Source organism: Zootoca vivipara, chromosome 16 (assembly GCF_963506605.1).
Source record: "Zootoca vivipara chromosome 16, rZooViv1.1, whole genome shotgun sequence".
NCBI lineage: Eukaryota > Metazoa > Chordata > Lepidosauria > Squamata > Lacertidae > Zootoca > Zootoca vivipara.
This window is the reverse complement of record NC_083291.1, coordinates 3,971,348-3,997,501: the sequence shown is the minus strand read 5'-3', so window position 1 is coordinate 3,997,501 and position 26,154 is coordinate 3,971,348. Positions and strand designations below refer to the sequence as shown.

Sequence of the window (26,154 nt, the reverse complement as noted above, 5' to 3'; positions counted from 1 at the left end):
CCACTGCCCCCTCAAAACTCTGCCCCTCTGCATTCCCTAATTAGGGTGTAAAGAAGGGAAATGTGGTGGTAGAATTCAAAGGACAAGCCCTGTGTTGGCCATTGACCTCTGAATGCATGACCAATTCTGGTAGGTATTCTTAGTAAGGAAGTCATTTTGTTTAGAATGGGACTTTTGACCTAAATAGTGATGAAACTGTAACAGTTAGGAAAAAATATGCATGTACATGTTCTTTTATAAGAACTGTTTGGTTTGTAAATACTGAATTGCTAACCAGATTGTGGTTTGTAAATACTGAACAGCTAACCAGATTGTTAACAGAATTGAAGGCATACTCCTTTACACTGTTGAAACCCAAGAGGAATATATTTAGGACATACCCTATTCTCAACATTTCTAGGTACACTAGCATTAAATTCTGAATTTGTGGAAGCATCCATAGCAACTCATTAGCAAATACTAGACAGACTCAGAGCCTATCCAATGTTGTCCAGTGTGGAATCGTAGGTGGAGCTGATATCGGCCACCACAGTGGAAATTTGTAAAGACTTGCTTATCAATCTGCTTTCTACAGGAAACACCATATGCTTCACCTTCAGTCTGCTGGGGAAAAAGAAGAGAAAGTGTTGCCTGTGCCCGTCTCTTTATAGCTACCTAAGCTAAGCATTTTATACTTGCATCAGAGTTATATCCAAGGGCAGCAAATCTTGAGGCTGTTGACAAAGCTAACAAATAATGGATGTGGCATTAATTGTGACTGTAAACATGCTAGCTAGTGCCTATTAAGAGTTGTTTTCTTTTTTCTTTCCTTCAACAGAGACAAAGAATTAATCGCGGGTCATATGAAATCAGTAGAAGCCCACCTTCAGAATGTGAGTAACTTGCTTGGCTCACTCCCTGACCCCCAACCCCAGTCACATTTGTATCTCAATAATAGTATTTTTGAATTACCGTACTTTTCCGTGTAGAAGACTGTTTTGTTTTTTTTACTCTGAAAGAATGTTCAAAATCGGGTCTCGTCTTATACACAGCTATCTCTCCCCCCCCCCCATTTTCTTAAATCGGAGTCCCCCAAAATAGGGTGCGTCTTATAGACTGAATGATATCAGGTTTTTCCTCTTTTCTGTACTAAAAGAAAAACTGTTATTGGAATGGCCACATTTTAAAAACAATGTCATGATAAAATGTGACCACATCTAATTATTTCCAAATCCTGGCTTTGATCAATGCCACTTACCCTTGGCAAGATGTTGTGCTCTGGCACAACTTACCCTTGGCAAGATGTTGTTGTTGTTGTTGTTGTTGTTGTTGTTGTTGTTGTTAACAACAACAACAAAACAACAACAACAACAACAACAACAACAACACATTTATTTGTGCTGTCCAACTCATGGCACAGATCACCTGACGCCATACTAAGGGGTCCAAATAGGTGTTTTCAGGCCAATTTGCACACCTGAGCTTCTTTTCTCTTGTGCTCTTTGCCATTGCCAAACCCATCAGGAATGCTACGCCGCAACAGGCAATTCACATTTTCCCAACCATGCAAGATTGAAAACGCCTGAAGTCTTTCCCCTTCAACCTCGATGTGAGGAGACTGCCAGCAACTTCTAAGTCCCCAGACCACAGCTACTCAGTTGTTACTCCTTTGTTGTTGAATGGTCCTCAACAACATGCATTGAATACAGCTTTCCCCTTAAGGTGAACTTGGGCCGTAGGGGCAATTCACTAGAGGGAAAAGTGCCCCTTGGGGGAGCTATACCTAATGTACACCTGCCTGTACTAAAACAATAGATCATAAGCTCAATGTTAACTTTTCCTAGGGATTAGAGGAGTTAGCTTCTTTGATCTATAATGTTGTTGATTTTTGGATTGTGTTTTCTATGTTTTCGGCTTCTACTTTAAATTACTTATCAGAGCACACAGCATCCAGGATGTGGGTTCTTTTATGAAATAGATAAAATAAATATTATATTGGTGCTTGCTTTCTTGTGAGCAGTCTGGAAAATCAGGCCAGAAAGGTAACTGCTACTCTAAAATATTAATGCGTACTATGCTTCTCACTGCTTCTTCTTCTTTTATATATATATAACTAACAGCAGGAGAGCATAGCCACAAAAATTTAGAAAGATAAGAGTTTGCTCTAAGACCTTCCATTGTGGAAAAAGGCCTGCAGTTGCAGTAACAGAATGAGACTTAGGAAAACTCACCAGTGCTAATTAGTTTCCTTTTTAATCATGTTTTGATTGCCTCATCTGTAATATACACAGGAAAGTGAAATATCGAATAGTTACTTATCTCCTTGACTCAGAGCTTGCATAACTCCATACCCTCCAACGTTTCTCTGATGAAAATAGGGACGTCCTACTTCCTAATCATCATCATAATTTTATTATTTATACCCCGCCCATCTGACTGGGTTGTTCCAGCTACTCTCGGTGGCTTCCAACATACATAAAAACATAATTAAACACTTCCCTAGACAGAGCTGCCTTCAGATGTCTTCTAAAGGTGGTATAGTTACATATCTCCTTGGCTCAGAGGTCGCATGACTCCATACCCTCCGAAGAAAATAGGGACATTCTACCATACCCGCCAACATTTCTCTGATGAAATTAATAATAATAATTTATAATTTTTATACCCCGCCCATCTCGCTGGGTTTTCCCAGCCACTCTGGGCAGCTTCCAACAAAACATTAAACATTAAAAGCTTCCCTAAACAGGGCTGCCTTCAGATGTCTCCTAAAAGTCTCGTAGTTGTTTTTCTCTTTGGCATCTGGTGGGAGGGCGTTCCACAGTGTGGGTGCCACTACCAAGAAGGCCCTCTGCCTGGCTCCCTGTAACTTGGCTTCTCGCAGTGAGGGAACCGCCAGAAGGCCCTCGGCACTGGACCTCAGTGTCCGGGCAGAACGATGGGGACGTCCTAAGGAAAAGCAAGACATTCTGGGATCAAATCAGAAACTGGGATGGCTTCGGAAATCCAGGACTATCTCTGGAAAATAGGGACACTTGGAGGGTCTGGAGCAGTACTTATCACAGGAGTAGGGACCCTCATCATGCATAGCTGCCAAGTCTCCCGTATTCCCCGGGAAACCCCCGTTTTTCCAGCTGTCCCAGTTTATTCCGGCGTGGCGGCCATTTTGGAGCAGGGCGGAGCATGCTCAGAAGCAACTTTTGATGCTGCTTTGCCCAGTTCCAAAATGGCTGCAGCGCGACTTCTGGTGCGGCGGCCATTTTGGAACAGGGCAGAGCAGCATCAAAAGTAGCTTCCGAGCATGCTCCGCCCAGTTCCAAAATGGCGGCAGCGCTACTTCCGGTCTGCTACTTCCGGTCCAGTCCCTTATTTCTCAGGCCGGAACTTGGCAGCTATGTCAGCGTGTGCACCAATCTTGGCCCACAGCGGAGTCCAGTTTGGCCTGCGAAGCCATTTTCCTCAAACCAGGCCTACCCTCCCGTCAGCTGCCGTCACCGGGCTTGAGAACTTGTAGAATCCCAAAGAGTTTAAATTAATTTTGAGGTGCAGCCAGCCAAATCTCTGCGCTGTCAGGAATTCCCAAGTCTTTGTGGTTTTCCCACTTTGGTTGCACCAAACTATTCCTGCTTACCCCATTTTACATGTACCACTGTCCTTGCTACTGGTTTCCTAAAATGAGCACAGGCTTTCCTCGTTGTATTTAAGTAAATTCGAAATATTTTACCACCCAGGTGTTCCCAAGATCCACTTACCTTCCAAGGCTCCTTTTGTTTTTGTTCTCTCCTGTCCCAAGACGTTTTCTTTTGATGCAACCTGATCAACAGTCAACTTGGAAAACCTTACCTTCCTAGATAAAGTGTGTTCCAGACAATCCCATGGCAGCTTCTGCCTCTTCGCTTTCCCTTTACAGTTCAAGAAAGCTGGAACTGCGGCCTTCAGATACGCATTCTTCATGGTTGTTATATATAGTCATGCAACTCAATCTCATACATTTTTACTTAGAACTATGTCCCACTCGGATCAGCGGGACTACTTCCAAGTAAGTCTGCAACAGATGGGAAGATTACAGTTAAACTGCTGTTCAGTACATAACAAACTTGATAGAGGATGGAGAGAGACCAGATAGCTATCTGGTGAACTAGTTCAGAGTTGATCAGTACAGATATGATTTAGTACCGTATCTTAGTGGTTTTATGGTCTGTAGCAAACTGTTTCATTTCAGTTCTCAGTGTCCACATAATTTTAAGTACCTACTGCATCATTTAAAGAGGACCATGTCATCTAAATTCACGTCCCTGAAGTATATATGTGCTAAATACAATTTGAGGATGACTGTGCATAGGTCTGTTTCTTTCCTGTTAATGTACAGTGGTACCTCGGTTTAAGTACACGATTGGTTCCAGAAGTCTGTACTTAACCTGAAGCGTACTTAACCTGAAGCGAACTTTCCCATTGAAAGTAATGGAAAGTGCATTAATCCGTTCCAGACAGTCTGCGGAGTACTCAACCTGAAGCGTACTTAGCCCGAAGTATGAGTGTAATTGGTTCTGGAAGTCCATACTTAACCTGAAGCAAACTTTCCCATTGAAAGTAATGGAGAGTGGATTAATCCATTTCAGACTGGTCCACGGAGTACTCAACCTGAAGCGTACTTAGCCCGAAGTATGAGTGTAACTGGTTCCGCAAGTCCGTACTTTACCTGAAGCGTACTTAACCTGAAGTGAACTTTCCCATTGAAAGTAATGGAAAGTGGATTAATCCGTTCCAGACGGGTCCGCGGAGTACTTAAACTGAAAGTACTCAAACCGAAGCGTACTTAAACCAAGGTATGACTGTATATGTTAGGAGCCAGTCTCCCAATGTATTTACTGGGATGGTAATAGACACATGGTTCGTCGAGGTTTACTCCTGAAGCCTTTCTTGCGAATGACTGTAGCCGGAAGGCAGCAAAGGTTTAGTTTTCCTTCTCCTTGATGGGCTCCCTTCCCAGGGGTTGACAAGCCCCACCTGCCCCTCCACTTCCTCTACTGCACACGCAGAAACTGCCTTCTTGACTGTTGGATCCGCTGTTGGTCTCATCCAGTCAGTCTGTCGGAGCCTGTCTTCATATGCAGGAGAAGTCCCTAGCTCACTGAGTGTTTGAGACCCATCAGCTCCCATCGCCTGGTCTAGCCAGCCAGTTGAAGTATGCTGTCGCATGACGACAGCTTCTAGGAGTCACAGATGAGAGCACAGTGCAGGGGGGGGGGGACCAAGGTGGACAAACTACCCAGAAGGATCACATCATGTCCCGTCCCCCAAACTAAAAAAGGTAAAGGACCCATGGCCATTAAGTCCAGTCATGAACGACTCTGGGGTTCTGGTGCTCATCTTGCTTTACAGGCCAAGGGAGCTGGTGTTTGTCCGAAGAAATGCTTCCAGGTCATGTGGCCAGCATGACTAAGCCGCTTCTGGTGAAACCAGAGCAGCGCACGGAAATGCCATTTACCTTCCCACCGGAGCGGTACCTATTTATCTACTTGCACTTTGACGTGCTTTCGAACTGCAAGGCTGGCAGGAGCTGGGACTGAGCAACGGGAGCTCACCCCGTCGCGGGGATTCGAACCGCTGACCTTCTGATCAGCAAGCCCTAGTCGTCCCCCCCACTACCCCTCCCCTAACTCCCGAGACAGATGGATGCCAGCGACAAATAGAAACCTGAGTCCACATTCCTGCATTAGTTTTGACACACTTTTCTAGAGAGAGGTATTATCTTCCTCTTATTCAAAGTAGTAACTGTGGGTTTGAGTTTCTTTTCAATGAATGCTACAAGGACCTGCCACATAACCTGAGCCCAGGCGGAACTGGCCCAAAAGCACAGGCATCAGTTCCATTTGTCTGCAAGCAGCGTCAGCTGTCATTGGAACAGTTAGGGGAGCGAGCACATTCCCCTTGGCCTCATCTCCTGACTTTTGCTCCTCCTATCCAGGTGTTCAAAGCCACACCTGCAAGTCATGCCCTCCCAATCGTATCCCTGTTACCTGCCCCACTGTCTTGCAAAGAAGTTGTGGAAACGGCTTTTTTTCCTCTCCGCGCATAAGCTTCCTTTGGGTCTTAGAACCCTTATCTCACAAGGTTCCAAACCACGCAAGGACCCTACATGTAGAGAAGGCATGATGTTTTGGGCCTTCCCTGCCCCACACATGAGCAGTGGTGGGCTGGGCTACTGGGATAGGGCAGAGAGAGAGTGCAGGATAAGCAGTTGGTGTCCGGATCTGCACCCTCCCACAATTCTAACCATGGAATCCCTGCACGTGGCTTCTGCCAATGTGTATACTCTCACAAGCAGGATCTTGTGAGTAGAGCCTTGAACAAAGTTGTGCCTTCCTCAGCAAATGCTAGTATCACCTTTGGGAGAGCTGTTTCCCATCTTGAGAATCATAGTTTTAATAGCTCATCATTGGAAGGGCCGAATAACTGGCTTTGCTGGATCAGCCCAGGAATTGAGTCTCCTTCAGACGTCAGCCAGAGATGTCCGGAAGCTCGCAATCCAGTCGTGGCAGCGGCGGCCGGCCCCTGTTTATAGTCTAGCATTGTTCATCCATATTCTCTGAGAACATGGCTCCAAATTTGGCCACATCCTCAGAAGGGTTACTTGTATACGCTATGTTTACAGAGGAGATGCCAGGACTCCCACTAGTGCAACTGCTTTTTTAATATTCATATTGTGCCAGCAATGTACTTGGATTTGTGCTGAACCTTGAAGCAATCCCAAGGACTTGAATTATCTGGAGATTTAGATTAAAACGATGTTTGAGTAATAGATTTTTCTGCTACATTTAGATTTTTCAGTAAAAAGGCCAGAGGACCCTCCTAGTTCTTTGAATGGGCCCTACAGATACTTAATTTAATTTCTGCTTGCTTAGTGTAGGAATCTAACGATGTTATGAAATAGCTCTCCTTTCTGTGTGTTCCATATTTTGGAAAGTTGCGAATCACAAATATGGAATGCAAGGCTCAGGTGTACTTGACAGGATAGTGACAGGACTCTGAGGCGACTGTTGCGTGTATTGTACCTATTCTTGGCCTTTGTCGATCAACCTTGTACCTGCCACAGGTGAAACGGACCAGTAGGCACACACACACACACACACAAACAAATCCTACAAGGAAACGAAATATTTTTAAGCATTTCAGAAGCACCCATTTGTTGCTGTTGCTTCAAAAAAGAGGGCTCCGTGAAACACGATTTGGACCGCTTTGATCTCAATTAGGATCATGGCATGCTTATATTTCAATAAGTTCTCTTTCCTCCTTCTGGAAGAAACATGGGCTGTGAATTTTGAAAAAAAGACTATATACTGTATACAGGTAGGTAGCCGTGTTGGTCTGAGTCGAAGCAAAAATAAAAAAATTCCTTCAGTAGCACCTTAAAGACCAACTAAGTTTTTATTTTGGTATGAGCTTTCGTGTGCATGCATACTTTGTCAGATTCACTGAAACAGAAGTGTGCATGCACACGAAAGCTCATACCAAAATAAAAACTTAGTTTAGGTCTTTAAGGTGCTACTGAAGGAATTTTTTTAATTTTATATTCTGTATATACACTGTACATTAGCATTGCCTTTGAATAATTCCTCTTCACGTTCATGCATTTATTTTGCAAATGCCTCAACCAGCCTTTTTGTTATGTTTTGTTTGGCTCTCCTAATAACCTGGCTTCCTTGATCCGTGTTCCTAAAGATCAGTTGTGCAGGACATACAGGTGTTGGCACAGCTGGCTTGCTGATGACATCTCTGTCCATATAGCTGTCTAGTGTGCCATCATTCATATTGCTCACTGTCATCCTGACCTAGCCAAGCTAAAAATGGTACTCCAGTTCAAGAGGGATTTGAAAACCTTGACAAACTAAAGATAAGACATTGCGGAATGTCATATCCATGTGTTAAACTGTTTTCAGCTTAGACATATCTAAGTAACTAATGCCAGAGCCCGTCTGTCTTCATTTTTTTGGGAAAGTCTGAAATGTGTGTGTGTGTGTGTGTGTGTGTGACTTGCCTTAAGTAAGGAAACATCCTTGCATGGAAATTAGTTCATGCGTTAGCCGTTATTTTATCCAGACATGGGTTCACTTCCAGCCCAAGGTCAACGAAATCTGTTCATAAGGGACATATTCTTGTGCACATCCCACAAATACAGAATACCTTTGGCATTGTACTTAGTGTTTGCTTAAAAGGGCCTGGATCAAATTAATCTTTCGTCCAACTGAGCTTGGGTTTGATGTTTCTATTTCTTTTTTTTTAATGCTAGACTTCCCTCCCCCCCCCCGAAATGTGTTTCATGAAATTATAGAATCTGAGAGCTGGAAGGGGCCACGAGGGTTATATAGTCCAATCCCCTGCAATGTAGGAATATTTTGCCCAATCTGGGGCTCGGACCCACAGCCATGAGATTAAGAGTCTCACGCTCTACTGACTGAGCTATGCTGAACTTTCTTTTGTTAAAATAGAAGACAATTTTCCTTTTTTTATTTCAGCCGAGACATGTATCCTTTTTAAAAATCTGTTGGTTTTTATTTCTTGTTTAAGAATATATTGGGTTTGGATGAGTAGTCCATTGAAAACCAGGGGGCTTGCTTGCATAAGATTGTCCTGCAGAAGTGTGTTTGAGACTATGCTGTAGAATGCAAGCAGGGAAGTGATCTAAGATGACGCAGATCATCCCGTCCCTTGTGGCAATAACCTCCTGGTACCGAATTAAGTCTGTACCTTACATCAAATCGCTTAAGGATTAATTTGCCACCGTCTGCGAGCAAACATGAAAAAGGTTGCTCATGACAAAAGCACTCCCTTGATGTAAGGAGCAGTTCAGCAAAATAAGCAGGTGAATTAATCTTAAAACATACGGTTGAAGTAGCAGGGAAGGTCCTAGCCACAAGGACTAATAGCCATTTTTTAATCTATGGGAAGAATTCCTACCTAACGCCAAATGGTTTGGGGCTTTGCATAAAATTTGTGTCCAACACTCTAGTCGTTAGTTGGTTCAATTCCTAAGAAAAAGAGAATTCACGACATAATATTTTAGAATCCTGTGAAGTGTAGTTTAAGGTTACTGGGAATTGTAGAGATGTGAGGGGCAAACGACAGTTCCCAGGAATCTTGGGGGGGGGGAGAGACATGACTGTTAAAGTGGTATAAATGTGCTTTAAATGTATGCTGCGGATGTGACCTAAAAAAATCTCATTTAGATGCCAGGAAACTGGGAATTATGTTCACATGTGGTGGGAGTGTAAACATGTACAGTTTTTCTGGCAAAGGGTGTTTAAGGAGATAACAGAAATCCCTGGGTTAAAGCTGACCGAAAGTGCAGAGGTAGCATTGTTATCGATTTACAATGGGGTGGAAGGTCCGCAGGCTATGAAGGACCTGCTCACAAATTTATTGACAGCTGCAAGAGTTACAATAGCTAGGGAGTGGAAGGGGCAAGCAGAATATAAAATGGAAGAATGGTATAAAGAGGTGTGGGATACAGCTATTAATGATAAATTAACATGTTGCCATTAAGGTAAGATGGGGAATATGCAGGAGAAAATATTTTGAGGAGATATGGAAGGTGTTTGTAGAATTTGTACTGTTAAAGCGGAAAGGGGTCAGACCATCGCAAGGGGTGTTGAAATTTTGGGAGGTTGGATAGTTCCATTGGAATGGTCTTGGGGTGGGGTGCACATTTTTATTCTTATTTATTTATGATTACTTTGTCAAAATAAAAGGAGGGGGGCTCATTTAATTCAGCAGGGTCCACACTGTGTTGGAGCAGTTTCAGCAACAGGGGGCCACTCACCCTCCACCAGTTTATGTAGCTTCCTCCGACGGGCTGTGTTGCTGCACCTGGAGACTGCATCAATAAATAGTAGTAGTAGTAGTTGTTGTAGTAGTAGTAGTATTTAAACTCTGCCTTTTGGAATACTAAATCCAATGTTCTCGCAGTGAGGGAACCACCAGAAGGCCCTCGGCGCTGGACCTCAGTGTCCGGGCTGAACGATGGGGGTGGAGACGTTCCTTCGGGTATACTGGGCCGAGGTCATTTAGGGCTTTCAAGGTCAGCACCAATACTTTGAATTGTGCTTGGAAACGTACTGGGAGCCAATGCAGATCTTTCAGGACCGGTGTTATATGGTCTCGGCGGCAACTCCCAGTCACCAGTCTTGCTGCCGCATTCTGGATTAATTGCAGTTTCTGAGTCACCTTCAAAGGTAGCTCCACATGTAGCATATTGCAGTAGTCCAAGCGGGAGATAACTAGAGCATGCACCACTCTGACGAGACAGTCTGCAGGCAGGTAGGGTCTCAGCCTGCGTACCAGATGGAGCTGGTAGACACCTTCCCTGGACGCAGAATTGACCTGCACCTCCATGGACAGCTGTGAGTCCAAAATCTCTCCCAGCTTGCACACCTGCTCCTTCAGGGGCATAGTCACCCCATTCAGGACCAGGGAGTCCTCCACACCCACATGTCCCCTGCCCCCCAAAACAGTACTTCTGTCTTGTCAGGATTCAACCTCAATCGGTTAGCCGCCATCCAAACTTCCTCTGCTCCTCCCTTTTCAATCCCCACCTGGTTCTGGGGGGACAGTGGTGCCTGGCCTGTCTCTCCTCCTCTTGGATCCTCCTGATCCAACCTGTGCTCTATCATTCAGCTCTGAAACCTCACCTGCCTCTGATTCTTGCCTCCTGGCTGGGATAGGTCCCCACAGACCACTGTCTGCCCCTCCCGAGTTAGACTCCAGGCCCTTTTCCCCCTGAGGACATTCATCAGCATTCTGCCAGACCCTGACACATCAGCGCCTTATTTGAACGGGATGAAAAGCAGAAATAGAGCTGAGTGTCACCTGCATATTGGGGACACCTTGCCCCAAACCTCTGAATGACTTCACTCAGCAGTAAGCATGGAGGGGCAAAATAGAACCCGGAGAGGACCCCATAGCGTAGGTGCTTGGGAACCGGGCAGTGATCCTTCAGCACCATTTCTTAAACTGGCCCTCCAAGAACCAGAAGCAGTGCTGGTCCCAGTACTTTGAAGAACTGCCTTCAGGGGGTAGATTCAGGAAATCTTTAACGAGTGTCAGAAGCTGGAGGGGCTAAAAGGAAATGAAAGCGCATAATCCATTATGTCCTGAGAAGAAGATTTCCATACTTTGTCAACCCTTAAGTGATTAAGTTAATAATGTACCCTAGACACGAGCGCATACCTGCCAAGTTGCTGTCAGAGAAATAAGGGACCGGGCCGGAAATAGCAGACCGGAAGTAGCGCTGCCGCCATTTTGGAACTGGGCGGAGCATGCTCAGAAGTGTCTTTTGATGCTGCTTTGCCCAGTTCCAAAATGGCCACCGTGCCAGAAGTCGCACTGCAGCCATTTTGGAACTGGGCAGAGCAGCATCAAAAGTCGCTTCTCAGCATGCTCCACCCAGTTCCAAAATGGCCGCCGCGCCAGAATAAACCGGGGGAAAACAAAAAAAAATCGTTTTTTCAGCTAGGAACAGCTGGGAAAACAGGGATTTCCCGGGGAAAACGGGAGACTTGGCAGCTATGCACGAGCGATTAAAAAGACCCTACTATGAGAGTTGTCTGTTTAGAACCACTTTGAAGACACACATGAAGCACATAAGAAATGGCAACAACTGCTGCTTATTGTTTTTCTGAAGGACGTGAAGCACGACTTTTGCAATGTTCCTCAAGCATTGCTTCTCAGTTACAGAGTTTGCAAAGAACGGTTAGCTCTCAACTCTCTCTCTCCTCCCCCCCTTTAGTGTAGCTGTTTTAAAACTGCATTCCTCTGAACTCCAGGGTTCCTCAGATGCTTATCAGGGGTTCCTCAAGGAGAAGGTCATTGCTTGCAAACGAGCTTCCTGGAAGATAGTGTATCTTACCCTGAAACATGTAGCTGCAGGGGAGTATTGAATGTGTTCTTGCTATCATGCTCTTGTAGTTGGTTCAGTGCATGAATCAGGCCCCATGCGCCTGGGGCATGACATCAATATCCAGATTAACTTTAGTTCCAAAACAGAGATTTTTCGATTTGTGATCGAAAACGTAGGTTCGTGTTGATTTCGCTCTCTCTCATCGCCCTTCAAGTTAAAGACGCGGATATTCCATTGATGGCTTTGGAGTCGCTGTTTCTGCCTCGGCTCTTGATTTGTGAAAACGGGTGGGATGATGGCGATACCCTTCAAAGGGTTATTGGGAGGCTGAAGCAAAGCCCTTGGACTTGATGGTGCTGCTGTTCTTTTTCGTTTTTGTCCCGCTTACCAACAAGCAGCTCCGGGAGGCAGTAGACACAGGGGCCCAACATTGTGGGGGGCTGTGTGCCATCACACACATGATGACTGTCGCATCGGGAGAGGCCTGCCAGGCTGTGCTGTGTCGGGGTGGCATCCCGCCTCACCTCCTCTGCCCCTTCAAGATTGGGGTGGGGGGCCTGGGCTCCATCCCAGTGGATATTGGGGAAGCTGTAGAGGCCTTAGTTCCATAGAGTTGGCGCTCCTTGCTGTATATACAGTGGTACCTCTAGTTACGAACTTAATAATTCATTCCAGAGGTCCGTTCTTAACCTGAAACTGTTCTTAACTAGAGGCGTGCTTTCACTAATGGGGCCTCTTGATGCTGCTGCGCCGCCAGAACACGATTTCCGTTCTCATCCTGGGGCAAAGTTCTCAACTCGAGGTAACTCTTCCAGGTTAGCGGAGTTTGTAACCTGAAGGGTTTGCAACTCGGGGTACCACTGTATACCTCTTTTCCACACCTCATCCTTTTTATCCTCACCTTAACCCTGTGAAAGTCATTTAGGCTGAAAGATAGTAAGTGAGCATCATGGCTGAGTGGGGATGTTAGCCCAGATTTCTTGGGTTCAAGCCCATCGTTTTTTTATTAAGCTACTCTACTAAGCCTCAGGGACGCGGGTGGCGCTGTGGGTTAAACCACTGTGCTGCTTCGGCTTGCCAATCAAAAGGTTGGCGGTTCAAATCCCCACGATGGGGTGAGCTCCTGTTGCTCAGTCCCTGCTCCTGCCAACCTAGCAGTTCGAAAGCACGTCAAAGTGCAAGTAGATAAATAGGTACCGCTCGGGCGGGAAGGTAAACAGGGTTTCCATGCGCTGCTCTGGTTCGCCAGAAGTGGCTTAGTCATGCTAGCCACATGACCTGGGAAAACTGCAGACAAATGCCGGCTCCTCGGCCTGTAGAGCGAGATGAGCGCCGCAACCTCCCCCAACACTCCACTTTCGGAAACTGTCACACTAAACCAGATTTTTAAACTGTTGTAAACTGCCTGGTGGTGAATTTGGTATAACTAATGAATGCTCAATCAGCACAATGTTGGTTTAGACAGCCCCAACTAATTGCTCCACTATTAGTTCTTCTTTGAAGGAGGAAATAAGTTACTGCCAAATAGTACTCAATTCCCCCTCCCTGCCATGCAGCTAACAAAGGATATTTATTTCCTCCACAAGTAAGCGCATATGGGTAGATGTCTGCTTCATCTCCCAAATATGCATCTTGTTTATATCAGAAAGCTACATTTAGCTGTCCAAAATAAATTAATATTTCTTAAAAGCAAATGCCCAGTTGCTGTCAATAGTCTACCAGGGAGTTTAGGCCCATGGGGAGATTGGGATGTTTGGCAAAGTGCCGCGGGTGTCACCCGCTCTGGCTATTTCTCTTCTCAGCCCCACAGATCAGCCCCCAGGCAGAGAAACAGAGGGAAAGCATGCACCTATGCGGTCTTTTTTTGTTTTCCCAAGGGATCCAAATAAAAGTTGTATCCAGTAGAATCAATCTGCGTCTTGGGAAAACACATAGAGCTGAAACCGGAAGTGAGAAAGAGCGCCAGTCTTCCAACATCTTCCTTCAGCTCTGTGTATTTTTCAGAGGAGGAAAAAGTCGCCCCCCTCGCTGCCTCATGGCAAAAGGGACAGTGGTTATTTTAGCCGGGGGGGGGAGGGAGGGAGGGGAGTCTGAAGTTTTGTGAGTGCCAGGAGAACATCTGCCCGCAGGCCACCTCGTTGGCAACTCCCAGTCTACCAACTAGAATGTTTGATTCATATTATTCGGTATTTATTGTCAATAGACTTTAATCTCCTTTCAGATCATTTTCATCCAAGCCGTTCGTTGCTAAGAACAACAAATAGGTGGCGGTTTGGCTGACAGAGCAAGCTAGGACAATGGCCCTTTTCCATACAACTGAAATTAAGAGCTTTCAACCTTCGTCTCAGTGAGCTGAGTTTTTAAAAACACAGACCCACTTCTTATGTTACAGGCAAGAGTGCCCACATGGCCACTTGACAGTGGGTGCCCGGGGCCGTGAGTGCCATGCAGCGTGCATGGCCTTGGCGCCAAAATTTGTGGGTGCCCGGCCCCTTCATGGGGAGTTTTGTGGGTACTTGGGCCCCCAGGGGGTTGGCACCTACGGTTACAGGCACTGTATGGTTACTGTTCCCCCATGGTAGCTTCTCATGCTATTCCACTAATATCTGTATCCCAGGCCAACTTGACACACTCCCCTGGGTTAGTCTGGGATTCACGTGGGGATTTTCAAGAGTTTCCTCTTTTCCCCTGCCAAAATCTGAAGCTGTATATATATATATATATATATATATATATATATATATATATATATATACGTGGAAGCTTTAAAACCGTCCTGGGAATTCAGCTTGGAGAACACTTCTTTCCGCCAATATATAAATATAAATGTGAAAATAAAAAGATCTCCAGTAATTATATTAAAGCATAACTGGCCTACACCCAGAGGTCTCAGCGTGTTTTTACATGGGTAGAATGTGTCATTTTATTTAAAATGCATCTCTGGGTTATTTATGGGGCATAGGAATTCGTTCTTTCCCCACCTTCAAAATATAGTCCGGCCCCCCACAAGGTCTGAGGGACAGTGGACCAGCCCCCTGCTGAAAAAGTTTGCTGACCCCTGGCATAGGATATCAATCGAATCAGCTAAAGGCCTGGTTAAAAAGGTGGTCTGGCACCTAAAGGGGCTCATCACAGCTACAGCAGACTCTCGGACAAAATCTCCCCCCTTTTTGTGTTTGTATAAATTGTGTGGCGATTGCCCCCGCTACGCAATATCAAATAGATATTTTTCATTGCAAACTCTCATTTTAACATCTTTTAAATTCCTATCCCACGTCACCCTTGAGAGCTTTGTCTCGTTCCCTCAGAGAACGAACACCCTTTCGCTTCCAGAATGTAGGTGCAAGTAAACATTCAGTGGGGCTTCATTTTCGTCTTTACTCCTTGGAGGCTGAATCTGCTGCCCCTGAGGATCCTTCTGCCCAAGGCTGTTGCCTCCCCTTGTTTCATGGGTGGGCCGGCCCCATCTGCATTACTTCTCTCACATTTATGGACCCCGATATTCAGCCCAGTAGCTTAAATAGCTGCAATTAACTTGCCGAGATGTCACCATGCGCATTCTGGTCTAGCCCAGTCAAATGCTACACAGGAACATAGGAAGCAGACCATTTGCCGGCTACTTGCAGACCATTTGCCTATCTAGCTTAGTGCTGTCCACACGGCCTGGAAGCAGCTCTCCAGAGTTTCAGACGGGGGCCTCTTCCAAGCCCTATCGGGAGATGTTGGGGATAAAAACCTGGAACCTTCTGCATGCTCCACCACTTAGCTACAGTCGAGCCACAAGGTGCAGTACCTGGGCAGAGCTTAGCATCTGTTGTAACTCCAATGCCCAGTCTTGAGACATGGGAAGCATTCGTCGCAAAACAGTGTATTTTAAGCAAGCACGTAGGTTTTGGGTGCATTAATCACCTCAGCAGCCTCCATTTGTATGCAATTAGCTTGAAGGTAAAGGTAAAGGGGAACCCTGACCGTTAGGTCCAGTCGCAGACGACTCTGGGGTTGCGGCACTCATCTCTCTTTACTGGCTGAGGGAGCAGGTGTACAGCTTCCAGGTCATGTGGCCAGCATGACCAAGCTGCTTCTGGCAAACCAGAGCATTGCACGGAAACGCCGTTTACCTTCCCGCCGGAGTGGTACATATTTATCTACTTGCACTTTGACGTGCTTTTGAACTGATAGATGGGCAGGAGCAGGGACCGAGCAACGGGAGCTCACCCCGTCACGGGGATTCGAACCGCAGACCTTCTGATCGGCAAGCCCTAGGCTCTGTGGTTTAACCCACAGGGCCAGACTTAAAAGGTAGGCTTGACTCTCGGCACTGAGTGCATTTTGCATACTTCTGATCCCTGCACTGTACTCAAGCGGAGGTGCCAGATTCATATTTAGGTTTTGCATGTCCCTTAAAATCATTTGGGTAGAGGATCAGCACAGAATCGGCTTGAGCCATGCCGTTCGTGCATTCAGCATCCTTCTTTATTTTAGTCTCCATCAGACAAACAGCTTTTCAGTGACCTGAAGGCTGCATGACGTAGGCCATCATTGCCCACGGCACCCATATCCTGCAGAGCATTTGAGCCCATAGGATTTTCGGAATGGATGTCCTTTGTAGTTCTTAAACTAGCTATCGTCTGTCCACAGCCTAAAAGATTTGCTTGCACCCAGTTTTGTGCTATAGTGGCATCTCAGCCCTGTGGGGAAACGTTGGCAGTTTATCCACAGCCCAGGGCAAATTTTACCGTAGGTAAAACTGCTTTAAAGGTAAAGGGTTGCGGCACTCATCTCGCATTATTGGAAATGCCGTTTACATTCCCGCTGTAGCGGTTCCTATTTATCTACTTGCATTTTGACGTGCTTTCGAACTGCTAGGTTGGCAGGAGCTGGGACCAAGCAACGGGAGCTCACCCCGTCACAGGGATTCGAACCGCTGACCTTCTGATCAGCAAGCCCTAGGCTCAGTGGTTTAAGCACAGCGCCACCTGGGTCCCTAAAACTGCTTTAGGTGACGGTAAAACTGCTTTAGGTGACGGTAATAGGACTGATTCAGGGGCATTACTGCAACTCCGAAAGCTCCCTTCTCTCTGCTGTGCTGGCCTCTGAACCCAAATTAGTCCAGATTGGAACCGGGTGAGAGTTAAATGGATAGGGCCATACTTTTTAATTAAATAAATAAATGCTGCTTTTATTTCTTTTCATGGTGCACAGGATAAATTTGGAGAAACGGATCGTTACAACAGCAAAGAACAAGTAACTTGTCCTGATAAAATGGCAGGCTTTTATCATGTGATAGGGCCATTCTTGATCCCGAAACGTTATGCAAGCAAAGCATTTCTGTTCCCCTCACTTCATATAGGTTTTGTGAGTTTTTAATACGTGCCACTTACAACTATGACACACACACACACACACACACACACACACACACACGAGCTAAGCAGAGCATTATTCTTGGGTTTTATATGTATACTGTGAATTGGAGGGGGGGGAGAGAATGCAGCCATTTCCATCAAAAGTAATTAAAAACATTGGAGTGTGTGCTTGGGGCTTATGGTGTCCAGAGGTTTATATCTAAAGAATGATCTCATTCCCTTCTGATGATGAGCTACTATTGCAGTTGTTGCATTTTAAAGATATGCATGGTTTTGTTTGTTTTCTTGCTTTATTGTCCGGCTTATGTTATATACCCTGGTGGCAAAGGACAGAACCAGACCAGGGATGGGGTTAAAGGACTGACTGCTGGCGGAGCTATCCCTACATAGCGTATATATATATTGTTTTCCTCTCGCTTTCTTTCCTTCTTCCCCCACCCCTCCCTGTGCTCTCTCTCTCCCCTTCCCTCTCGCCTCGGTATTAGCAATCTGCTTTGGTACTTTGACATCGGGGATTTCCCTGGTGAATTTTGTCACAGAAAAAAGAGAATCATCAATATCGCAGTTAAACTTGACTTTCAAAGCTAATAGTATCTCATTTGGGGGCTCAAATTTAATAAATTTTCTTTGATTCTGGGTGCGTTTTTAAACATCAAACAATGAATTGGCCAGGGTGCAGTAAAATATTTAGATCTATTGACTATGGTTCAGAAGGGGAGAAGGCAAAAAAAAAACCACTGGTGGGTTTGATGTTGATAAATTCTTAGTACCTTAATCCACATTAATGTTTTCTTTTATCTGTGTGCATATTGGCTACAATGAGAAACTGGAATGTTAGCATATATGAACTAGAACAAATCCAGTGAACTATGTATTATTAGAGGTATGGTGAAAACAATGTGTTCGTATTAAGGTTAACATCTGAACAAAATTATACATGCTGACAGAAGACCCCCCGAGACCGTATTTGTTCCATTGGGCTCTCCATCCTGGACCCAGAACAGTGTGTGCAGAAAAGGAGGGTGCACGAAGGACCTATGCTGTTATAAAAATTGCATTATAGTGCATAAGTTTGGCAGCCACAGGTATTGACAGGAATTCTTTAGGTCAGCCTGGGAACCGTAAAGCTCCCTATTCCCATAGACCACAGCACAGAATGTATGTGTGTGTGTATCCTATAAATCTGTAAAATCTCACTCAACATTTGTTCATCGTACGGACAGCATGCACGTATATTTATTTATTTATGCATGCATGCATTTGGCCATTCTTAAAAAGAGGATTACGTGTGGAAGGAAATATCACATAGGATTTGAAGTGTCCAAATTGGATCTCAAAATCGGCTTTCATAATGGTATTATTTTTATATAAGGTATCCTAGTTCATTAGTATCACGTATGTTAATTAGATCCATAATTAGTATTTATTTGTCACATGTGGTGCTACCTGGTTTTTTCCCCCTTTTCCGATTTTAAGATTAAGTACTTGGCATCATTTGCTGCTCCTGGGAATAATTTTTTTTATGTTTTATATATATTTATATGTTAGCACATTAGTATTGGAGTACAGGATGATGCAATCCAGTTGAGATACTGGATATTATTATTATTATTATTATTATTATTATTATTATTTTGCAGAACAAGGCCGAATATTATTCGTTTACAAGTGTTGCAGTTGACCCCTTGTAGAATAAAAGAAGGAATAGCTTTGAAGCTCTATGTCATATGTAAAGACCTTTTGCTTTTAATTAATGAAAATATCATATGCCCGTTTGCTCAGAGTTGCTCCCCATTGTGCAGTCTTTTTTTTTGAGGTAGGTGGATAGATAATAGCTATAGTTTTTCTGGATTACCAAGACAGTTGAAAAGAACAAGGAAAATAAAACATCACAGACGGCAAACAAGTGAGACAGACAGAAAAGTTTCGGTATTTCTTACCTCGCTTTACAGACAAGGGACACCAGATATTGAACAAGTTACTATAGTAGGTTCCCATCATCCTAAAAGATTGCCAGTTGGTTGTGCAGTTTCAGAGTGACCACTTTTGTCTATTATGGAGCAATACAACTGCAAAGAAAAATCATCGTTTGTTCAATGACCACTGTCTATGTTCTGATGTCACAATACGTGCTAGGAATCAGCCTAGGTGAGCCCTGGGCACACGCGTTCCTCTGAGTCCTCTTTCCTCCTCCTATCAGGCTGCAAATAATATTTATCTATCTATCTATCTATCTATCTATCTATCTATCTATCTATCTATCTATCTATCTATCTATCATCTATTTATTTATCTATTTGAATGGCTGCAGTTTATTGTTTCGTCCAAACCTGACAATTGTGACTAACCTTGACCTTGTTTGTTTTTGAAGCAAGCCAACTTTGAACCCTGAGTTTTGAAGCGAGTGTGCTACAGAGTTTGGATTAATCTAGGGTTGACATGTTTCCCCCCCCCCAAAAAAAGGGCGCTATTTTTGCCAGTTAAATCCTGGACATGTTCAGGAAAATCTGGACATATAGCAACCCTAATTAATCGTGACTCTGGCTAATCAAATTTGGAAGGAGAAACCCACGCTGGAGGAATTTGGAAGCTTTTGCTTCCATTTTCGCTTAGCTGCCGTTGAATGTGAACCAGGATTCAGCATATAGACAGTAATAATAATAATCGTGTTGAGGATTGAATTGTTTGTTTGGATGTTAATATAAACACAAGCATGGGAACTAGTGATTTCTGCCCCCCCCCCATCTTGTACTTTTTCCTTTTACTGAACACATAAGGAACGAAGGGATTTCCCACCTTGACAGAAGGTGGCAGTACAATACCAACTGCATGAGGTTCTATTTATCTACATATGTATGGAAATATCTCATTTACTGCGCTGAGCGGTTTGTTGTTGTTTCTTTAAACTCTGCCTTTTGGAATACTAAATCCAAACTACTTGGACTTTGGGAAAGAACACTGATTCTAGCTACTTGTACTGGAGGCTACTGCTAGTTAGGGGATATCTACTGTTTTAATAAGATGCTTAACCAAGTGACATTTAAAAAAATACTCTTTGTAAAGTATACTTGGGCAGCTTTCTGGGGTAGGTGGCGATTCTCTGTTAACCAAGCAGGCAATTATGGATATATCCATAGGGTGCTTATTTTTGCGTACAATTTCGCGTTGCGATTCCTTTGGTCTCAAATTGTGTGTTTGTAGAGTTTTGTGTACTGGTTGGATGAGAAGCCTTTAGTGACTACCCTTCCCGTCTCATTTCAGTCTGGAGAAGGGAATGCTTTTCTTCTTCTTAACATTCTCTCCCAGCACTCTGAATTAGAGATTTATTTGCAACGAAAAATCAATTAGTCCTAAATTTATTCATGGATTTCAGGTCCAGCGATCAATGCAAGTCCACTCAGTGGACTCAGGGGGACCCACTTCATCCCAGTTAATGTGTCTGAAGGGGAATTACCATTGATACTGTTTTTTCCCTTTTAGGTCAGAGATCAGATCTCGCTGTCACGGACTGCGGCAACCAGGAATGACTTCACCCTGCAGCTACCTAAGCTTCACCTGGAGACCTTTGCGATGGAAGGGCTAAAGGGCGGGCCAGAGGTTGTAGCATTCCAGGTTAGATTCTTAAATAACCTTTCTTTGCGAAGCAAAGGGTTTCCAAAACTTAATAATAATAATAATAATAATAATAATAATAATAATAATGCTATAAATAAAAGCAAAAAACGTAGTGGCCGGTAATTAACAAAATTAAGTTTTCCAACTTGTGCTTGACTGAAATTTTTATATTAGAATTTAACACTTTCGTATTCCAAATTGAGTATCAAGGATCTGTAGAAAGGATTTAGCAAACACAAATGGTGCACGCCACACCTAGAAATCATTGTGGTCAGGCAGGAGGGAGAGAAAATGCCTTGCACTTTTTTAAAAAAGTTGGGTTCAGAAGAGCATTTCTCTCAATATCACTTTCGAAGAAAAGAAATGTGCCCTAGATTAATATTTAAAGGTGACATCGGCAGTGGGTCACCCAGGAGAAAAGAATCACAGAGCAGGGTGTGTTGGAGTCCCTTAGTTTCACCGCAGCTGGGGCAGTTCAAATGGTTGAGAAAGATTCTACCGTTATTGATCTTTTTAGCCATTTTCTGACACCTTCTGGCACCGGCTGAAGACAGTACTCTGACAAATGAAATAGACAATGAATGCAGCTGTCAAGGCATCGGAATCAGAAAACAGCCCTTCTAGAACGGAGTGCAAGGCCCAACTTATCTTCTTGCTTCATATAAATGATCCAAGAATTCTTAAGTGTTTTTGTGAAGGGACCCATTCTTAACAAAGTCGCCGAAAGAACTTTATTAAACTTCTGGACCTTGGCCTCTGGCATGCACCCCTGTAGTGACAAATGAGGTTGCGGTAGGGTGATCAGAATGCGGAAATATTGTACTAGGGATGGTTAGGGCATTGCTATGGAGACGCTATGGAGTGCCTTGAGTAAGGAGCCCCATAACTGGATATAGAAATGCAAAGATTGAGTCCTGGACCTGGTGACAGGCACGGATTTAGGCCCCAGATATGTGTGATATGGGATGCGGGTGGCGCTGTGGGTTAAACCACTGAGCCTAGGGCTTCCCGATCAGAAGGTTGGCGGTTCGAAACCCCGCAATGGGATGAGTTCCCGTTGCTCGGTCCCAGCTCCTGCTAACCTAGCAGTTTGAAAGCATGTCAGAGTGCAGGTAGATGAATAGATACCGCTCCAGCAGGAAGGTAAATGGCATTTCCATGCGCTGCTCTGGTTTGCCAGAAGCGGCTTAGTCATGCTGGCCACACGACCTGGAAGCTGTACGCAGGCTCCCTCGGCCAGTAAAGCGAGATGAGCGCCGCAACCCCAGAGTCGGTCACGACTGGACCTAATGGTCAGGGGTCCCTTTACCTTTATGTGTGATATCAGGGTATCTGTGATTGGTGTCATATACAAGCCCAGCACTTGTGGTCAGCCTTGCTAGGCACTGATGAGGAACAGGGCCAAACCTGGCTCCCATCCACCCATGGTGGCCCTTCCATATGAAATCTATAAAGGTAAAGGTAAAGGGACCCCTGACCATTAGGTCCAGTCGTGACCGACTCTGGGGTTGCGCGCTCATCTCACGTTATTGGCCGAGGGAGCTGGTGTATAGCTTCCAGGTCATGTGGCCAGCATGACAAAGCCACTTCTGGCGAACCAGAGCAGCACACGGAAACACCGTTTTCCTTCCCGCTGTAGCGGTTCCTATTTATCTACTTGCACTTTGACGTGCTTTCAAACTGCTAGGTTGGCAGGAGCTGGGACCAAGCAACGGGAGCTCACCCCGTCACAGGGATTCGAACCGCCGACCTTCTGATCAGCAAGCCCTAGGCTCTGTGGTTTAACCACAGCGCCACCTGGGCCCCTCTATGAAATCTATAGGCCCGAGCAAATGCATTTTGGATAACTTAAGATGGCAGGTTAGCCACCGTCTGTAGGAGCTGAGCTGAGCTCTCACTTTAAAGCACAGCCATCTATCTATCCCTGCTGAAGCATGGCCATGTGCTCAGGTGAGTCATGCTGGCCAAAGCAGTGGCAGAAAGAGCATATGACCACAAGCGCAATTTTATGTTGGGCTGCGGGTGCCGAGGCACCCATAAAAATTTTTTGGGGGGCTGCGTGGCATCACATGGAGTGATGAGGCTTGTCACAGCCATGGGAGGGTCTGACGGGCCCGTTGCGCCATGTGACATTATGCGTACGATGGGCACCCCCAATGTGGGGCAGAACCCAGCACACCTGCCTGCGTGTAACAGCTATCACATCCACCTCTCCCGTTGGGAGGAAGGTGTGTTTGGAGTGGACTGAATTGTGAGCCCCGTACCAGCCCTCTCTTCAAGTCTGGCCCCCCGCCCTGGTTGTACATTTAAAAAAAGAAAAAGGAAAAAGAACACAGCAGAAGAGATTTGGATGTGGAAAACAGCATGGGGTTGAAAGGGTTATGACACACACACGCACACACACACCCCGGCACAGAAGTGCTAGAAAGTTCCTGGGGTTGTTTGTCGCTTTCTTCCTTTGACAACTAAAACTACAGGTCTCCCAGCATCACATCTAGTTTGGCCCTTGTGATTCTGATTCCTGCAAGCACCCAAATTCATGCTTCCTTTTCTCTACCAGGCTGGTTAGGTAAACTATCGGCCAATCTGATAGTTTTAACTGCCCTGGGGCGAAAGGAATGTCCACATTGTATGCTGAGTGACATGTATAAATTTTCTCTTTCGAGATAAAATCCTTTGGCTTTGTCCCTTGTGGAGTTTTTCCAGGTGGCTATGCCCCAGAGTTTTAAGAATGGGAACAAGTAACCTTAACCCCAAGCACAGCTCTTGGAAAGTATGTACAGCCAATTTCAATGGGTCTTACTTTCCAGTGTGCTCACGACTGACATCAAAATGGTATAAAAATGAAAGAGGCCATCATTGAAATGCTCTATACATGTATTTTATGTCTTGAAATCTACATGGTATGTATTTTCCCCTTAGTATTACATAGTTTATAGTTATCGACAAAAAAACCTTTTTGGAATGGAAAAAGTCAAGGTTAATAAATAATGGATTCTTTCCAACTACGTCATAGAGCAGATCCATTGAAATCAATGGACTTAAGTCACTTAACTCCACTTATTTCAATGGGTCTATTTTGGCTGACATTGGATGTTACCCTGTGTTAGTCATGTTTTCTCTTCATGTCTAAAACCTGCAGAGGACCTCTGTTCAGGTGGTTTTCTGTTATTTTTGCTTGGGTCCCTTCTAAAGATTTAGGAGCAGGAAATGGAAATACTGCAATCAATTGAAAATAAAGGATTTTCAATTGATTCATTGCCTAGTTAAACCAGATAAAGGTGATTCTTATTTAATTGTTCTTTATTCCTATTACTCTCCTCTAACACTCACATGCACACACTTTACCTGTTCCCCAATCTTGTTTTATTTTAAAGTTTTCGTATTAACTCTGTGGCAAGGGTGTCCTAATACCCGAAGGATGAAATCTTGCATGATCTAATACCCTCCAGATGGACAACTGACTCACTTTTAAATGTATTGTTCCCCACTTTCAAATCAGCACAGAAATGCCAAATTTACCTGCAGTAGTTGTTGTTGTTGTTGTTGTTGTTGTTGTTGTTGTTGTTGTTGTTGTTGTTTTCCGTTGTTGTTTAATTTATGAATCACCTTTTACAAGATAACTCAGTTTACAAACATACCCTAAAAACAGCTAAACATACTGTATATACTCGTGCATAAGCCGACTTTTCCAGCACATTTTTAATGCTGAAAAAGCCCCCCTCGGCTTGTACTCGAGTGAGGGTCCCACCCGAGCACATTTCCGACAGCGGCAAAGGCGGCGGAGGAGGAACGAGCAGCCTGAAAGCAGCCCGAAAGGGCTGCTCCTTCCTCTTCCGTCGGTTTGTGGTGTGGTAAACTGGCTCATACTCGAGTCAATAAGGCTTCCCAGTTTTTTGTGGTAAAATTAGGTGCCTCGGCTTATATTCGGGTTGTCTTATACTCGAGTATGCAGTGGATGATCGGGTTGTGAACGTGATCCGTGCAGGAGGCACGTTCGCAACCCGCAGCATTCGCAACCTGCAGCGTCACGTCTGCGCATGTGCAGCATGCAATTCGGTGCTTCTGCGCATGCGCAAAGTGCGATTGCCAAAACCCGGAAGTAACCCATTCAGGTACTTCCGGGTTCGCGCTTTTGTGCAACCCGAAAAAACGCTACCTGAAGCGTCTGTAACCCGAGGTATGACTGTATACGGGTAGTTAAAAATAGCACACACCCCTCCAAATATAGGTTTTAAAACAATCATCTTTTAATCATATATACATTTTCCCCCTTGAGTGCTTCATTTACCCATACCTGTTTCCAACAATTCTGTCCCAGTCTTTCATTATTTTAGCATACTGTATTGTGACCAAGAAGCAGAACTCAGGGCAGGACTGTGAAGATAGGGAATCGGTCTTAGTTTTTAAAGGCTGATATGACATAGTCCCCACCCCTGTGACTTCATTCCTTTTTTCTTCTTCTTTCTGCCACATAAGTAAGATGTGTGGCCCATGCAGGCCATTGAAGAGAGTCTGCGCCCAGCAAAATAATGAAGTGGGTGCTATGGAATGGGGGAAAAGGAAGACATTCCATCATTTAATGTTTCATTCTGTGTCGTCCAGCCTCCAGGATGGCACAGCATACATAAAAACAAAATGTAAACGAAACTGATAAACAATAATACAGTGGTACCTTGGTTCTCAGATTTAATCTGTTCCGGAAGTCCGTTCCTAAACCAACACGCGCTTTCCCATAGAAAGTAATGCAAAATGGATGAATCCATTCCAGACTTTAAAAAACAACCTTTAAAACAGCAATTTAACATGAATCTAATGAGACCATTGAGCCATAAAATGAAAGCAATAAACAATGTACAGTGGTACCTCGGTTTATGAACACAATTGGTTCTGGAAGTCTGTTCATAAACTGAAGCGTTCATAAACTGAAGCGAACTTTTCCATTGAAAGTAATGGAAAGTGGATTAATCTGTTCCAGACAGGTCCGCGGAGTACTCAACCTGAAGCGTACTTAACCCGAAGCATGGGTGTAATTGGTTCTGGAAGTCTGTTCATAAACTGAAGCGTTCATAAACTGAAGCGAACTTTCCCATTGAAAGTAATGGAAAGTGAATTAATCAGTTCCAGATGGGTCCGTGGCGTTCATAAACCGAAGATTCGTAAAACGAGCTGTTCATAAACCGAGGTTCCACTGTACTGCAGTGACACAATCAGTCCATCAAGTAGCTGAACTGGGTTCCACACAGTCACAAAAACAAAACAAAAAAGAGCCGCAAAAACAAAAACGCAAAATAAATAGCA

At 44.6% G+C, this 26,154-nt stretch overlaps 1 protein-coding gene across 4 annotated transcripts in view; it reads left to right on the top strand.

Annotated features, from left to right (window-relative positions):
* Nucleotides 1-26,154, top strand: part of CCDC171 (coiled-coil domain containing 171) — a 223,774-nt gene that overhangs the window by 135,214 nt on the left and 62,406 nt on the right. For all 4 annotated transcript variants that reach the window (XM_035140705.2, XM_060269247.1, XM_060269246.1 and 1 more), the window contains 2 exons: nucleotides 818-872; nucleotides 20,719-20,850. In XM_035140705.2, the coding sequence (XP_034996596.2) occupies nucleotides 818-872; nucleotides 20,719-20,850 (187 nt within the window). The remainder of the gene's footprint in view (nucleotides 1-817; nucleotides 873-20,718; nucleotides 20,851-26,154) is intronic.